The sequence below is a fragment of the Tarenaya hassleriana genome, unplaced genomic scaffold (genome assembly GCF_000463585.1).
Source record: "Tarenaya hassleriana unplaced genomic scaffold, ASM46358v1 Cleome128, whole genome shotgun sequence".
Lineage (NCBI taxonomy): Eukaryota > Viridiplantae > Streptophyta > Magnoliopsida > Brassicales > Cleomaceae > Tarenaya > Tarenaya hassleriana.
The window spans coordinates 88,669-104,642 of record NW_010963276.1 but is presented as its reverse complement, the minus strand read 5'-3'; the positions used below and the strand labels follow the sequence as shown (position 1 = coordinate 104,642).

The 15,974-nt window shown below is 35.6% G+C and overlaps 3 protein-coding genes across 6 annotated transcripts; 2 read left to right on the top strand and 1 right to left on the bottom strand.

Moving 5' to 3' along the window:
* The first annotated feature begins 4,618 nt into the window (after positions 1–4,618).
* On the top strand, positions 4,619–7,324 carry LOC104807135 (4-coumarate--CoA ligase-like 1). The gene is made up of 8 exons (XM_010532251.2): positions 4,619–4,731; positions 4,811–5,140; positions 5,237–5,506; positions 5,601–5,921; positions 6,026–6,224; positions 6,369–6,514; positions 6,714–6,781; positions 6,967–7,324. The coding sequence occupies exons 1-8, from the start codon at positions 4,651–4,653 to the stop codon at positions 7,190–7,192; spliced, it is 1,641 nt and encodes a 546-aa protein (XP_010530553.1). The 5' UTR covers positions 4,619–4,650; the 3' UTR covers positions 7,193–7,324.
* Positions 7,325–9,353: 2,029 nt separating this feature from the next.
* On the top strand, positions 9,354–12,113 carry LOC104807132 (squamosa promoter-binding-like protein 11). Its single transcript, XM_010532246.2, has 5 exons — positions 9,354–9,528; positions 10,710–11,332; positions 11,419–11,540; positions 11,623–11,790; positions 11,878–12,113. The coding sequence occupies exons 2-5, from the start codon at positions 10,776–10,778 to the stop codon at positions 11,979–11,981; spliced, it is 951 nt and encodes a 316-aa protein (XP_010530548.1). The 5' UTR covers positions 9,354–9,528; positions 10,710–10,775; the 3' UTR covers positions 11,982–12,113.
* On the bottom strand, positions 11,936–15,441 carry LOC104807133 (ranBP2-type zinc finger protein At1g67325). Of its 4 annotated transcripts, none has more exons than XM_010532247.2 (10): positions 15,295–15,441; positions 14,998–15,043; positions 14,409–14,524; positions 13,802–14,075; positions 13,594–13,670; positions 13,415–13,460; positions 13,205–13,314; positions 12,970–12,997; positions 12,740–12,891; positions 11,936–12,023 (listed from the first exon to the last, which is right to left on the bottom strand). In XM_010532247.2, the coding sequence occupies exons 1-10, from the start codon at positions 15,301–15,303 to the stop codon at positions 12,009–12,011; spliced, it is 873 nt and encodes a 290-aa protein (XP_010530549.1). In that variant the 5' UTR covers positions 15,304–15,441; the 3' UTR covers positions 11,936–12,008. The 4 variants fall into 4 exon arrangements, with proteins under 4 accessions (XP_010530549.1, XP_010530550.1, XP_010530552.1 ...); XM_010532248.2 differs by having other exon boundaries at positions 11,938–12,017; XM_010532250.2 differs by having other exon boundaries at positions 11,939–12,026.
* Between the last annotated feature and the right edge of the window lie 533 nt (positions 15,442–15,974).

The window sequence follows — 15,974 nt, the reverse complement described above, 5'->3', positions numbered from 1 at the left end:
AAAAAAAAAAAGTGGTTTTTGTCTTTTATTTGATTTTGTGAAGAAAATGATTTATCGGATTTTAAAAAAAGTAAAATATTCATCGGAGGTTTTTTTGAGTTTTTAACTAATAAAAACTCGAAAAACTTCCTACAATCAAGACCATAATTTTATTTTTTGTTTTTGAATTTTAATTTGATTTTTGATTTTATAATATTTTGTAAATCCGAAAAAAAAAAATGAAACTTTTGGTATTTTAATTATTTTTTATTAAATTATTTTCCAAATTTTTAGGAAAACTAAATTACGAAGTCTTAGACATTGAATAGTAAGAATTTTTCAGAATTTTCGAATTTAAAAACCAAAATAAAATCCAATCAAGATGGTATATTTGTTTTCCTTAAAAACCTAAAAAACCATTTTTTGAAAAAAAAAATCAAATGGGTAGAGTACTCGCTTATGTGTAAAACTAAAAACCAAAATAAAACAGTCAAGATTTTGTTGATTTGATTTTTCTAAAAAATGGAAACTATTTTATTGAAAAAATCAAATAAAAATCATAAACCCATTTTTTTGGATTTTCATGTTTTATAAAAACTGTAAAAACTATAAAAATGATAAATGATAAATTAAAAACCAAAAAACTAAAACTAAAACCAAAAATCCAAAACAAAAACTATCCTCATTTATAATCAAAGTAAAAACCATAAACCCATTCTTTTGAATTCTCATATTTTATAAAAAAAAAATATAAAAACTCAAAAATCTAAAACAAAAACCCCAAAACAAAAGTTATCATGGTTCATAACATCAAAACTAAAAACCAATAACTAAAATCAAAAAACCAAAATTTAAAATTATCATCAATGAACATTCTGTCCATCTAATCTATATAGTCATGAAGTTAATCTTTAGTTACTCAATTAATTGTGCTCTCTCTTTATCGTCTGGTTAAATCGAATTAGGAACCTCGCGGACAAGCGACAAATGACACCCCAATCATTTTTCATACATTTTTTCACACACACATCAAATACCAAGTAGATAAAATTATCATCATTTATAATCGTAATTATCAAATTTTTATTTTGAAATTTTAAAAACTCCAAAAACTTTATCCATTTAACACGAATATATATATAAATTCATATGATCCAAATTCAAAAAAAAATCCATATCATAATTACTCCCAAGAATTACATGGATTGCAAATGTCTAGTGTGTTTGTTTTAAACCACATACACAACAAAAGCGTGTGGGGATTTAAAAAAAAAAGGGCAATTTGGTCAAATCGTGAAGAAATCGAGGTCATTATGTGTTGGATTCTCACAGCAAAGCGGAATATCTCTCCCTCTCGTGCCTTTCGCACGTGTGTGTGAACGCACACTCTTCTGGTCAATCCGGTCAACAAGACCACTCTAAAAAGCGGGTCCCATAGAAATCAAATCACATCGACGGCTGAAATCTACCTAATCAGATCCAACGGCTGAGATCGTGTCCTCTTCATCCAAGCACACGGCATGATTGGTCCACCTCCGTTTTTTCTCTCTCTTTTTTTTGCTGCTTTTTATTATGATTTTGTTAGCATAAGTACAACACCTTCTTTTGAAAAACCCATCCTGTAAAATGACGTAAATGCCCCTCGTCGCGGCTGTTTCTGTGGTTTGCTTGTTTGTGCAAACTCGTAATTCCATGAATTATGTTTATTTGATTTGATTATTTTGCATAATTCTATTAAGACGCTTCCAAATCTATAATTTGAACGGTGTAATAATATGATAATCCCAAGTCTAGTTGGTCTTCACAAAAAGCTATCATGACACTGTAGAATTTTTGTATTGGTAGGCCAATAAACTTCATGATAATGGTTTGTAACATGTTATTTATTATTTCGGTTTCTTTATATAAAACTGAATCAAATTAATTAAACAATATATAACCATATACATGAATTGACATCGATTAAAAATAAATTTGACAAGTTTTTTACATTTAATTAATCGTATTAAAACTAGACTAATACTCCCTTACTTTCGTATAATACATGAAATTTTACTAAATATTTAATTGAAATTGGATAGTTTTAATTAAAGGTAAATCTAAATTTTGTTTTAAAAAATTTAAAATGACTAGTAACAAAATATATTATCTATTATCAACTATTAAAATAACGAGGGGGTATTAATTATAAAATAACTAATATTTGAATCGAAATAAATCTCTATATAAAAATCGAGTTGATATATATTTTGAAATTTAAAATTCGGATCCAAAAAAGAAAACTCAATATGTAAACGTCTAGTATTCAATAATATTTTTTTTCTTCAATTTCTTTGTTTTTTACAAAAAAAAAAACTTTCTTCCTTTTGATTTATGTGTGTAATAATTCAAACGATCGAATGATTCCAAAGAAGACTGTAAAGTAGTCGTAAAGCGTTGGTTTTTTTTTCTCTCATTCCATCAATTTGAGATGGACAATCATGTCTCTTCCATTCTACAAAGCATTTACCAATAAACTATAAGATAATAATGATAACTTAACCTCTTCGTGAATATCATATCATATCGGGATTCCAAACTATCGACCGCCGTTATAGTATATGGTTTCGATTCCGTTTTGTTTCTTTTTACTTCTCTTTTGAGAATTTCCAATTCGACTTCACGGTAGATCATATGGGAATCATTGGCTAAAATAATTATAAATAGTCGCATATATATGCAATGGAGTCATGTGTAATAATAGGTGAGGTGATATTGCTTCCGATCTAAATAACAATGATTTAATTACACTTTTTTTCGACACATACCATATAGATTTTGTTACCCTTTTATTTCTATATATTTAAGACGATAAAAAGTCATTAAATAAGTTTTACAAGCAGTTTTATAGTGAAGTTATACACACATATATATATATATATATATATATATATATATATATAAACTACAATATTTTTCTAAAGTAAGTTAACAAAAAAAATATTTTTCTAAAGTATACTATCTACCAATTATAATTTCGGTATTAATATAGTATATGATATGTGGAATATAACAAAAAAATATAAACAATTACACCAAGTTAACTTGTACCGTCATTCTTGTGCATATATATATGATTATATAAACATGTTACCATCTTGATTTGGAAATAATTTTTTCAAGATAAATAAATATAGGGGGTGACCATATGACACGTGTCGAATTGGCATTGGGTATGCCAACACTTGGGGGGGTGAGAGGGAGGTCCGAGTGTATTCGGCTACCGAAAACGTACGTACCTACGGTACGCAAACCACACCAGACGCTATTGCTTCCAAGTCCATTTTCTTGCTTAATAAAATTATCACTCCTTCATATGTATATATATATATATATATTATTGGTAGGGGAATGAATTAAGGACTCTTTTGTGGCATTTAATCGTAATTTATAATTGTTGATGGAAACTAAATGAGAAGGGTTTTGATGTAATTAGTGTTATAGTGGTAATTTGAGAAAAAAGATTAGATGGGACTAAACATAAAAGTTTGTAGATAATTGGAAAGTGTGTGAGACGGTAAAGGTAATGATGGATTCAAATTAAGAGAGAGAGAGAGAGAAGGATCATAATTTCATTGCTAATCATTAGGTTTTGTTAAAACCAAGGGATGTATGCTGCAATCATTTCTGCTTGTCTTGGGAGAATACCCTATTTCATTTATATATATATATATATTTGTTTATTTAAAAAAATTGAAATAAGAGATTCAGGGTTTGAACTTTGAAATCAAACTCTCTTTTTTTTTTTTTTTTGTGGTGGGGGGTTGGAATGTATGTTTCACCATGATGCTTCATGATGATGGCCTTCATCATTCATCCAAAGGGAATGGGTTAAGTTGTTTTCTTAGCTTATGGTGTTGGTCGATAAACAAATGATGATGTTTTTATGGTCCTCTTTGTTAGACCATACAATATTGCGCATACTATTGTCACCGTAATACAAAACATTTTAGAAGTTTTTGCATATAATATGTGTGTAAGATCATCATCCAATATATTCCTTAAACTAAAAAATATACCATCGACTTGTCTCAATTCAGTGGGAAATATATAAGGGGGTGGGACTCAAGAAATTCAAATCGAAAAAATCAAAATCCTTTCCAAAACTAATTTTAAAATACTGAATAAACTGTAATAGAATCAAATCGGAAATCCAATATTAAAAATAAAAACAAAATATTTCTAAAGAAAATAAACATTTTTTAAAACCGAATCAAATCGAACCAAACATATTATAATAATAACTGAATGGTACAAATTTTCTGTAACGGAATAACCTGAACACCGTAAAATGGTTACAAAATCGAATAACAAATTATATTCAAATAAAATGTTCACATGAATGGGCTTGTATAGAGGCCCATTGCAAGAACATAAAAGAAAGCTTCACTGACTGCATCACAAACGTGACCCAACAAAATCCCAACTGCGTCAAAGATTCTCGTCTCTCTACTCCTCTCTTAATCACCAAACATTAGCCCACACACATAACATGAAAAAGCTTAACAAATCATAAACTAAAAAAAAAAATTTGATACATTCATTTCTTGTATATATATATATATATATGTATCCCCCGCTTATGCCATTATATCGACCGACACGAAGCAAAACACCTTCACAGGAGAGAAAATGGAAACTCAAATGCAAAACGACGATCACATTTTCCGCAGCAAATACTCGTCCGTTCCCATCCCCGACAACATCACACTGGTATTCATAATCTTCTTCTATATATAAATCTTTTACGTTATGCTAAACCGGTGAGATTGGTTGGTTTGGTTATCGGAAGCCGGAGTTTGTGCTACAAGGAGTGGAAGAGCACGTGGAGAAGGTGGCGTTCGTGGAGGCCGTGACGGGGAAAGCGTACACGTACGGAGAGGTGAAGAGGGATACGGCCAGGCTGGCGAAGGCGTTGGCTTCGCTGGGGCTGAGGAAAGGACACGTGGTGGTCGTGGTCCTACCGAACGTCGCGGAGTATGGAATCATTGCCCTAGGAATCATGTCCGCCGGCGGAATATTCTCCGGCGCCAACCCCGCCGCTCACGTCTCCGAGATCAAGAAGCAGGTCGAGGCCTCTCGTGCTCGAGGGATCATCACCGATCCCACTAACTACGAGAAGGTACGATCCTTTAATGTTGCTCTTATATAATTACGACGTGTATGTGTATACGTATGGAAAGTACAAGCGTTATTAACCGTAGATTATAATGGTCAGGTGAAGGAATTAGGGTTACCAGTGATAGTGTTGGGGGAAGAGAAGATAGAAGGAGCGGTGAATTGGAAGGAGCTTCTAGAAGCAGGAGACAAAGCAGGAGACAGCATCATAAGATCGACCAGACAAGAGATTCTTCAGACAGATCTCTGCGCACTTCCCTTCTCCTCGGGCACTACCGGTTTGCAGAAGGGTGTTATGCTAACTCATCGCAATCTCATCGCCAATCTCTGTTCTTCCCTCTTCAGTGTCGGTGCCGAAATGATCGGTCAGGTACTATCTGTGTGTATATATACACATATATCAGTTAGTTCTTTCGTTCATATATATTGGACCGACATCGATCGAGTTAAATATTTGGACGCAGATTGCTGCACTTGGTCTGATACCGTTTTTCCACATCTACGGGATAGTAGGAATATGTTGTGCGACGATGAAGAACAAAGGGAAAGTGGTGGTGATGAACAGATTCGAACTCAGAATCTTTCTGAACGCTTTGATCGCACACGAAGTGACGTTCGCACCCATCGTGCCACCGATAATATTGAATCTTGTCAAGAACCCTATCGTCGATGAGTTCGATCTCTCCAAGCTCAAGCTCCGTACCGTTATGACTGCGGCAGCTCCTCTCGCCCCCGAGCTCCTCACCGCCTTCGAGGCCAAGTTCCCTGACGTCCAAGTCCAGGAAGTAAATGCATGAACGAAAATTAACCCTAATTACGATCGTCTCTTTCTTGAATTCTTTTTTTTTTTTTTGTAATGTTAATGCGTGTTTTGGTTATGTGAAAAAAGGCTTATGGACTGACCGAGCATAGCTGCATCACGTTAACACATGGAGATCCAGCGAAAGGACAAGGCATTGCGAAGAGAAACTCTGTCGGATTCATACTACCGAATCTTGAAGTGAAGTTCATAGATCCCGACACTGGTCGGTCCCTCCCCAAGAACACTTCAGGCGAACTCTGCGTCAGGAGCCAATGTGTTATGCAAGGTACCCATTTGTCTATTATATATATACCGCAATTCATGCCATTTATAGAAACTAGGGTTTTACCTATGATCGATTATTGTTTAAAATGTTTTAAGCATTGTATATACACATAAATGGTGTGTATCATTTGATCAATGAGTAAAGGGTACTACAACAATAAGGAGGAGACGGCGAGGACAATCGACGGGCAAGGATGGTTACACACGGGCGATATAGGCTATATCGACGACGACGGTGATATCTTCATCGTTGATCGGATCAAAGAGCTTATCAAATACAAGGGTTTTCAAGTAAGATCCATATATGATAGATGATAGTATTTGCTTCTTGATTTCACAGAGTTTTCATCTCAATCTTCTTCAGTTTCATATGACATTTCTCCAATTTTGTTTTGGGTAACCGAGACCCATACTAATCTCAAGATCGGGATCATCCGTTGGGATATTTCTCCGATTTTGATGATCATGTATATCATTTTTGTTATTGTAGGTTGCACCAGCGGAACTCGAGGCCATTCTTCTTACTCATCCCTCTGTCGAAGACGCCGCTGTTGTGCCGTAAGCCTCTATATAGGCTTATCCCTCCAACGCTTTTCTACGTTATCGACGCCGCTGTTGTGCCGTAAGCCTCTATATAGGCTTATCCCTCCAACGCTTTTCTACGTTATCACGATATCTCTCTCTCTCTCTCTCTCTCTATATATATATATATATATTATGATACGTACGAGATTTGTGCGTAGGTTGCCGGACGAGGAAGCGGGGGAGATACCGGCGGCATGCGTGGTGATGAACTCGAAAGCGAAAGAGAGGGAAGACGACATCATCGAGTTCGTGGCATCGAACGTGGCTCACTACAAGAAGATCAGAGCCGTACGATTCGTCCATTCCATCCCCAAATCTCCCTCCGGCAAAATCATGAGGAGGCTTCTCCGAGATCAAATGCTCTCCCATAACAACAAGAACTAATTACCACTAATTAACCACTACTCTTTTTATTTATTATTATTATAAAAAAATTATGAATTAAAATGTCTTTTACTTCACTAATTACTTCCTTGTCATGTCTGTCTCCATCTGTCTATGCTTTACAATTTCAACTTGTTTTAATAATACACTTTGACGCATATATATATGGACCGACCACCATGTTTTCATATTTGGCTAGCTTTTTTATCCCCATGCACAGAAACAGTTAAAAAGATGGTTTTTTTTTCATTGGATTTTAATAACCGATTAAACGGTTTAAACCTTTACATATTATTATTATTATTATTATTATTATTATTATTATTATTATTATTATTATTATTATTATTATTATTATTATTGTGTTGTTAGCCATAAAAATTTGTATCGAGAATTCCAAAGTTGACTTGACTTTATCTGTCGATGAATATTTTCATTTTGGGTCTATTAAAATCCTAAAGTTTGCAAGATAAATTTTAATTGATTAATCAATAATTTTATAACAAATGACCCATAAAAAAGCGTATATTCCATAAAGTGTATGGACTTAGACCGAACAAGTGAATGCCTCTTTGCTACAAAAAAAAAAACAAAAAAAAAATCAGTTTTAAATATATCCCTGTCTACTCGTCACCATTTCCATTGGTACGGAGATATCGAGATATTTTGGCTGTTTTATAAAAATAAAATCCAACAAATAAATATTAATTGAAAAGTATACAAAAAATACTTTGTCAAAAAAGTATACAAAGAATAGAATGCGAATAAATGTTTTAGAGAAAAGATGTTAAAAAAATCGGTAGGGAATTATATCAAAATATCACAAAATTCCGGCAAAAAAAAAGCGATAATGGGCGTGGGCCCATCTGAGGGCCCAAAACAGCTAAACTGCTGACTTGTCTCCGTTGGGTATCGCCGTTATATAAGCGCGCGCGTGTGTTATGTATAGGACGCACGTGTGTCTCATCGAACGTAGCATCTACGAGAAATTCTGAAAATATCGACACCGCATATTACGTCTGATACTTGTGAATATTATTTTTATTATGAAAATACGTGGAACACGAGATATACGAGTTATTATTTCCTGAATTATAAAAAAAAAACATAAAATCAGTTTTCATCAGGAAAAAATTAACGGTTTCCTTTTTTTTTTTTTTTATACGATAGGAACTCCTATCCTACGACTCTCGGATATTAGACACCGCAACGCCTCTCGGCTCATAGGTATCGGTTTCCTATTCTTTCACATATATTAATATATCATATATATTGTTTAGATTAAGAGTTAGCTTATATTAAAAACAAAGTAATATATATATACACACGTCAAATTAAGATATATGAAAAAAATACAAAACGTGGTATCATACTCCAACGACGAATCTAATTCCATTATTTTTAAAACATTAATTTGAGTCTACAGATTTACTAACTTGATGGTTGCCATTGTCATTTATATCCACCATCTAATAAAATAAATAAATTTAAGTAAACTAATAAAAATTCTGAATTTTAAAACAAAAAGTTAAACTTTTTAAACGACTATCTTTTATTTTTATAAAATAAATATTCAACTCCGACATTTTAGTACCCCTAACCTTATCTTTTAAATTGTCACCTTTGGAAAAGATTACGTTTTAAAAACTAATGGAAATAAATATCATTTTTTAAACCAGATTTTAATTTCACATCAAAATTGAAACTTTATCAATATCATCAATAAACCTTTTATTTCACGACCAAATATATATATTAGATACTCAAATTGATTCAAATCGAATGGCATGTAAACGTATTTAAACCAAATTAAAATAAAAAATGGAATTGGATCTTTTATTCGAAAAAGATCAAATTTTTATAAAATAAATATTTTTATAAATAAAACCAAATAAAATTTTAATTTAAAATAAAAACGAATTATTATAATTTTTCTAAAATCAAAATATAAATATTTAAATTAAATATACCGAAACTAAACCAAAAAATATACAGAACCGAAATGGCCTCACTCACCTAAATCTGAATAAGCAAAATGATTGGGAAAGGAAAAAAAATTCAGGTCATTCGGTATTTATTTGAAAATTTTATAAAAATTCAGATATTTATATCTGATTATAAAAAAAATAGAAAAAGAAAGAAAAACGAAAGGGCCAAAAAAAAAGGGAGGAATTTATCCCCTCTCTCTCTCCCCATCTTTCTCTCACATATTTGGGGGTCATCTCTTTCTCCTCTGCAACTCGCATCGGTGTCTCATTATTGAGCAGCTGATTCAGTTTCACAGGTCACCGCTCGTCTCCGCCGTCGCTTCTACTCAATCTTCGCTTCTCCGATCGGTAATCTCCGGGCGAGTTCTTCCTCTTTCGGTTGTTTTCCCCAGTGTTCCTGGATTGATTTGGATTTCTTCCGGTTCTTTTGCTATGAGTTTTAGGGTTTATTTACTTTTTGGTGCGAGAGAGATCGATTTGTCCGTGTTGAATCAGTTAAGAGTACTTACGGCGAATGATGTAGCAGTAGCAAATCAGTGAAAACGGCGACTGGTTTCATGTTTTTCTTCCATGCTTTTGATTTTGTTTTCTTCATTTCTTGCTCGTGCTTATTTGTTTGCATTTTTCCCCCTTTTCTAGTGGACACAGTTTCTCTTTTCCTCGGGAAAGAGAGCAGACACGGGGCTTGTTTTCTTGCTTTGCAGCAAATCGTTTTCCCTTGTCCTTCAGTCAATGGTATACGGTTGCTTTCTTCATGGTGATTTGAGTAAAACCCTAGCTTGGCTTGGGGACTGTAGTATTATTGGGGATCGAAACCTCGCTGAATGTTGCATCTTTTTCGTTCAATCTCCATGGCTGCTAAAAATTGTGTAGTTAAATTCTCATTGAGTTGAGAGCTGGGTGGCGTTTTCTCTTACCTGCGTTATTTTAGTTTATAGACATAATCATGTTCATCCTTTGGTCGTATTCTTGGATCTGAGATGTGTGGGGTTTCCTGGCGAGTTGCTTACAGTTTTGGAAAGCTGATTTGTGTGTGAGTGTGTTGGCCCATCGAATGAGCCCTAACTTGAGTTTGGTGACGGAGAGAGCTCAAGAGGAGGCTTAAAAAACGTGAGGGTTATTGCGAGGAGAAGTGCGTGGTGCCGATTTGACTTATGGTTTGATTGGTGAAGGCTTTATCTTGTGTGAAAAAGAAGTTAGATTATAGGACTTTTGGTTTTACTGATAGGCGCCATCAAGGTTAGGTCTGTCGTGTGGGTCATTACGCTTTCGATTTGGATCAAGTTATTTTAGTTTTAGAAAAACTATAATCATTTGATTCAGTTTGGTTTTGATTTTTTAATAAAAATACTAATTTTTCAGATAAAATCTTCAGTTTGGGTTTTTTTTTAATTAGTTAAGTACCAAATTGACTCGTCACGATGTGACTAATTACGAGGAATGATTTGGAATCATTTGCTTCGTTGGGTCTTTTAATCTTTGGCAACATGTAGATTTTATCAAATACTTCTTTGATGTGAATTTTGCAGGATTTGTTTCGGCTTTGGTTTTGACGTGGCAGTTCTATATATGACCATTCATTCTCTAAAGCTTTAATGGACTGCAACATGAGATCCCCCATGCAGTGGGACTGGGAGAACTACTTGACCATGTGCAAAGATCAGCAACTATCAGTCGAGTGGGAGATCGAAGGCATCGAATCAGTATTTCCATGTTTCTCCAGCAGCAGCAGCGACTCTGCTTCTTTGTCGCCTGGAGTTAGAACATGTCATAAGCTTGCATCGGAAAGCATTCCTGAAGATTCTTGCAGCATCATAGAGTTTGGGCAGGTGAAGGCATCATCCCCTGCCCAATCCTTTCTCGGTTTAAAACTCGGGAAAAAACGGACCTACCGTGACGATTTTTGCGGTGGAAACAATAACAACGACGTTTCACCCCTTTCCATGAAGTTGATTCCATCTGTCATGACCGAGAAATCCAAACCGAGCGGCCCGAGCGTGCAGGTTCCCCGTTGCCAGGTTGAGGGTTGTGACATGGATCTCTCTTCTTCAAAGGGTTATCATCGCAAGCATAGAGTTTGTGAAAGCCATTCTAAGTACCCCAAAGTTATTGTGGACGGCCTTGAGTGTCGATTCTGCCAGCAGTGTAGCAGGTAATCTGTATATCTTGGAATTTCCAACGAATGATTACTAGCTTTAACTTCTCTTACCGTAAAATGCACTTCCCAACTTTGGGCAGGTTTCACGTTCTCTCTGAGTTTGATGAGAAGAAACGCAGCTGTCGTAAACGACTATCACATCACAATGCTAGGCGTCGCAAACCACAAGGAACATACCCACTGAATCCTGCAATAATATATGGTAATAATAAGCGTTAATAACACCAAAAACACTATTATTATGAAGCAGGGATTTGAAAACTTGTACATTTCATCATGCGCAGAGAGGAGACAGCAGTGTACAAATGTGTTGTCATTCAACACAAGATCCGAGCAAATGTATGCTTGGGGAGCCTCGCAAGCAAATAGCGGTTTTACACTGAGCTTACAAAGCGCCATCGGCTTCTCATCAGGGAAATCCAGCATCATCAGCTTCCAGCTTCCTGGCAAAGGTCCTTTTTTATATACGTATTATACATGTTCTCTGCATATAATTCATTAGTAGGACCTGTGATAATGTGATATACATATAAATTCAGGTGGTGTAAATGATGCTCAAGACCACCATGCTCTCTCTCTTCTGTCAACAACTTCATCTGAAGCACGCTCCGACCGTCTGCCAATCCAGCCATGCCGATACTGATCCCACATGCTTTTTCCCTTTCTCCGTTCATATGATCTGTCTCTACTAAAAGACTATTTTGATCAGAATATGAACATCCTACAAAACACTTCAAGAACCTCTTATGCAAATAAATCAAATCTCTCTTCCCAACTGTAAAACCCAAACAAGAGGCACAACTCCTTTCACACACAGGGCTTAATGAATCTCTAGTAAGATAATTATAGCAGTTTCACTAAGTCAGATTGTGACATTGGGGAATTCTAAGGAGGATCCAAAAATACATAAAGCAGTACTTTGGCAATAATACAACAGTCCCCCAGCTTATATGGGATATATAAATAAAAAAACAGAACACACGGTGACTTTTTGACGACCGCAGCAACATGGACGATGACCCGAACGACAACGACTGACATTAGGACACCCATATTGAGCAAACGCTTGATGACCTTCTCAACCCTCAGACACTGTCTACGACTCACTGGAACATTACACACATTGAGAAAAAAAAACGTTTCAGAGAAATTGAGGACCACATCAAACCTGAACACTATGTTGAGTTAAGGTTCTTCATTTTTTTTATAATTTAGTAGTGGAGAAGAAAGAATGAATAAAATGCGAGGGAATCTTTCCTTCAAAATTCCTCATTAACATGTGCCTGCTGCTTCCGAAAAGCATAAAATGTACAAAATTTACATGCATGGGATTTGGAAGCAACCATTTTGAAAGAAAAAAAATATATAGTCGTGAACACGTAAATGCATCATTTGACAAACCTGATCATTCTCGTCTGGTGCTGGGGAAGGAGATCTTTCGTCCTCCACTGGTTTATCAGCTCCACAGTTCGGCCTGTTGCACTTGGTCCTGAATGGATAGTTTATATTTCCACACTTATCGCACTTCCAGCTACCTTCAGGCGCCTTTTGTTCTGATTCATAAGCTATATGTCAGTATATCAGGGTCTAAAATGTAAAGCAGAGCATACTTAAATATTCAAGGGACTTACTGGAACTTTTGTTGTCTGAGCCCCCAACCTACATTTGTAAGAGACTAAGTGTTAGTATCTGAGAATTTGGACCCAGACCCAAGCTTAATCAAACAGGTCTTACGCATAACTACTCATAGCTTCTGAAGATTTCAAATTATTGGATCAGTTCAGTTGGTGATACGGTTGTACAGATGAGCTCTGGAGAATTTTCTAGCTTGAAACCGTAAAAACGATGAACGAAAGTGGCAAAAACCTGATATCCAGGCTTTGGAGTGTTGCACTTCCTCATGTTACATACAGTTCTGAATGAGAAGTTCACATTACCACAATTGGGACATGTCCAGTCGTTATCGCGAGTTGAATCTGTAGTGAATTTTCACAGGATATATCAAGTCAACCATTGTTATAAACTCAATGTTGCAGCTAAAAGGTTCTTGAAAGGGGAAAGATAACTAGCACGCACCTCTTTTCTGAGTTTTCTCATCTGGATAGAACCCTGCTCTTGGCATCTGCACCAAAAGATAAGATAACACACCAAGTGCTAAGACAGAACCATCAACCCTCCACCAAGATGAACATAAAATTTACTCCATCTTGTGCGTGATCAGAGTCAAGCATTTAGATAGTAAAGATTATACATACCATAGCAGCTGCAGGACCAGGACCCATGGACATACCAAGGCCATACCTGTCCATTGGTGGAGGCATCCCGTACATGCCTGACAAAAAAACCAAAGATACACCAGCAGAATCAGTTCAAATACATATCAACTGATGGTACAAGAAGAACTTGAACCATCAGATTCTCTGTAGATTGAGCGCTATATAATACTAGCACAAAAAAAAGTACCATTTCCCATCATAGATCCGACAGAGTATGGCGGTGGTCCAGACATATGAAGTGTTCTATAAGGAGCTGCCGCAGGGATCCGGCTGTTATAATTGAAATGATAAGGCGAACCCCCAGAGAATGGAATATCGTAAGGAGGAATGGAAGACCCATTAAAGAGGGAAGATCCGTATGGAGAGGCGCCCATGTATACTGAAGGGGGGCCTCCCGAACCGATATATGGTCCTGGTGATGAGTAATTTTGTGGATGGTACATAGGCTTTGGAGCAGACTTCTGTTACAACATACAGCATATTCTCTATGATCATGCCGGATAATCAAATAAACAAGAAAAAAACATCAAGTAGATAATAGATATAATATTAAATTGGATCATAAATCACTGCAATCATTCTGCAGATCCAATATCCTAGCATGACTTGCAAATAATTCACCTTCTCAACTGTCTTGTATGGAGATCTAAGAGCTCTAACAAGGTTCGTAACATAAAGTTGGTGATTATATAACCTCACATGAAAGACAAATGCCCTGCATTTGACATGCCATACTTTTGTAATTTAAGGATTATCCTCAACAGCAACAACAAGCTATACTACAGCTGACTTACTCCATTATGATCTGCAGGCCTGGGCTGAGTACAATTACGCATATTGCAAGTTGTCCTGAACGAAAAATTAACATTTCCACAACTGGGGCAGGTCCAATCATCTTCTCTGCGACCATCTATTCTCAATCAAAAAGAAAATTAAACGAGTTATAATGTCTGTACAAAGAGAATGAGTACTTATAAACAAGTGAGAACAAATATAGTACCACTGACTATGTGTTCGAGGACGGAATGGAACACAATTTCAAACTAAAAAATACCAAGGAAATAAAGAAGTTCACACATATTCAAGGAAGCCTACATACAGAGTCTAACACACTATCCGCGGTGAACTATACATTGTATATACTTCCGAAACACAAGAACCAAGTATCAATAAAACAGAGGAAGAGAACAACAAAAACAAAATCAATGACTCCAGGAGTCTTTTTTGATACAAAGCAACACTAAAAATGCCTTTCCAAGTAAAAGTTGGGGGATATTGTCACATTACAACCGCAAGCCATAACATGAAAATTGAACTTTACACGCACTATGCTCTTCAGGACACGGATCGATAGAAATAGCATAAAAAGAACGAAAAGCATACCGTCAGTTCTAGCACGCTTGGTCGCGGATGAATTTCTGCTGTCAACCTATAAATTCAGAGCAGAGAGAGATAAAACCAGATCAAAAGACGCAGAAATCACCGATGAAAAATTATCTCCGGGATCGATTCAGACAAAAGAACAAGGATCGCGGTGATATACAATTCTTCGAGATTTGGACGAGACTAACAGATTTTTCCAAAATTAACAGGAACAAGGGGCTCCATACCCAGACAATGTCATATCTGCGATACTGACGCCGGAACAAGAAACCGGAACTAATCAATAGGCCTACATACCTGAGACATCGCGGCGGATAGGCACGAAAACAGCTGTTAACGGCGGAGAACGGCGTCGAGGAGCAGCGGCGGCGGTGGCCCTCGGCAACTTGCCCTAAGCTTCAACTGGGACGGGAAAAAAAGGGGCCAAGTGGGGGAGGTTCATATGATTTTATAATTTAAATAATTAGATTGTAAGTACGTACAGCATTTACTAATTGTTTCGGTCCAACCGTTTGTAACGAAATAGTGTGATTATTTTTTTTTGGAAATGAGATGGGCCTATAAGCCCATTTATTTAACCATAAGCCCTTACAGGCCTATACTGATTTCCATTTGCATTATCAATTGTTATATATATATATATAACTCTTTATTTATTATATGTAAATATAAATAATAACGATTATTGTTCTCGTTGTTAAAAATGCTAATCATAATAGTCTCTTGAAAAATTTGGAATTAACTATGAACAACTGATAAAGAATTTAGTAACTTTTTAAATGCCTTCTTAATTTGTATCTCAACATACAGATAAATCTTTATATATAAAAGTACAGTTAGTTAGTGTTTTGAGGAGGTGACACGTGTCTTAAAAAAATTCTGAATAAAAATAATTAAATCCTAATTAAAAATGAGGGGAAATCATTTAATCATTGTTGCATGAAACGCAAAGCCCAAAACAGTTCCATGAACTAATC

What these genes read in the sequence shown, in the direction of transcription:
- LOC104807132 (XM_010532246.2), top strand. Translation starts at nt 10,776, where the DNA reads ATGGACTGCAACATGAGATCCCCCATGCAGTGGGACTGGGAGAACTAC. An exon ending in TTCTGCCAGCAGTGTAGCAG is followed by an intron (nt 11,333 to 11,418) that starts GTAATCTGTATA and finishes AACTTTGGGCAG; the next exon opens with GTTTCACGTTCTCTCTGAGT. An exon ending in GAATCCTGCAATAATATATG is followed by an intron (nt 11,541 to 11,622) that starts GTAATAATAAGC and finishes CATCATGCGCAG; the next exon opens with AGAGGAGACAGCAGTGTACA.
- LOC104807135 (XM_010532251.2), top strand. Translation starts at nt 4,651, where the DNA reads ATGGAAACTCAAATGCAAAACGACGATCACATTTTCCGCAGCAAATAC. An exon ending in ATCCCACTAACTACGAGAAG is followed by an intron (nt 5,141 to 5,236) that starts GTACGATCCTTT and finishes TATAATGGTCAG; the next exon opens with GTGAAGGAATTAGGGTTACC. An exon ending in GAAGACGCCGCTGTTGTGCC is followed by an intron (nt 6,782 to 6,966) that starts GTAAGCCTCTAT and finishes ATTTGTGCGTAG; the next exon opens with GTTGCCGGACGAGGAAGCGG.
- LOC104807133 (XM_010532247.2), bottom strand. An exon ending in CAAGCGTGCTAGAACTGACG is followed by an intron (nt 14,525 to 14,997) that starts GTATGCTTTTCG and finishes GATTGAGAATAG; the next exon opens with ATGGTCGCAGAGAAGATGAT. An exon ending in CTGGTCCTGCAGCTGCTATG is followed by an intron (nt 13,461 to 13,593) that starts GTATGTATAATC and finishes CTTTTGGTGCAG; the next exon opens with ATGCCAAGAGCAGGGTTCTA.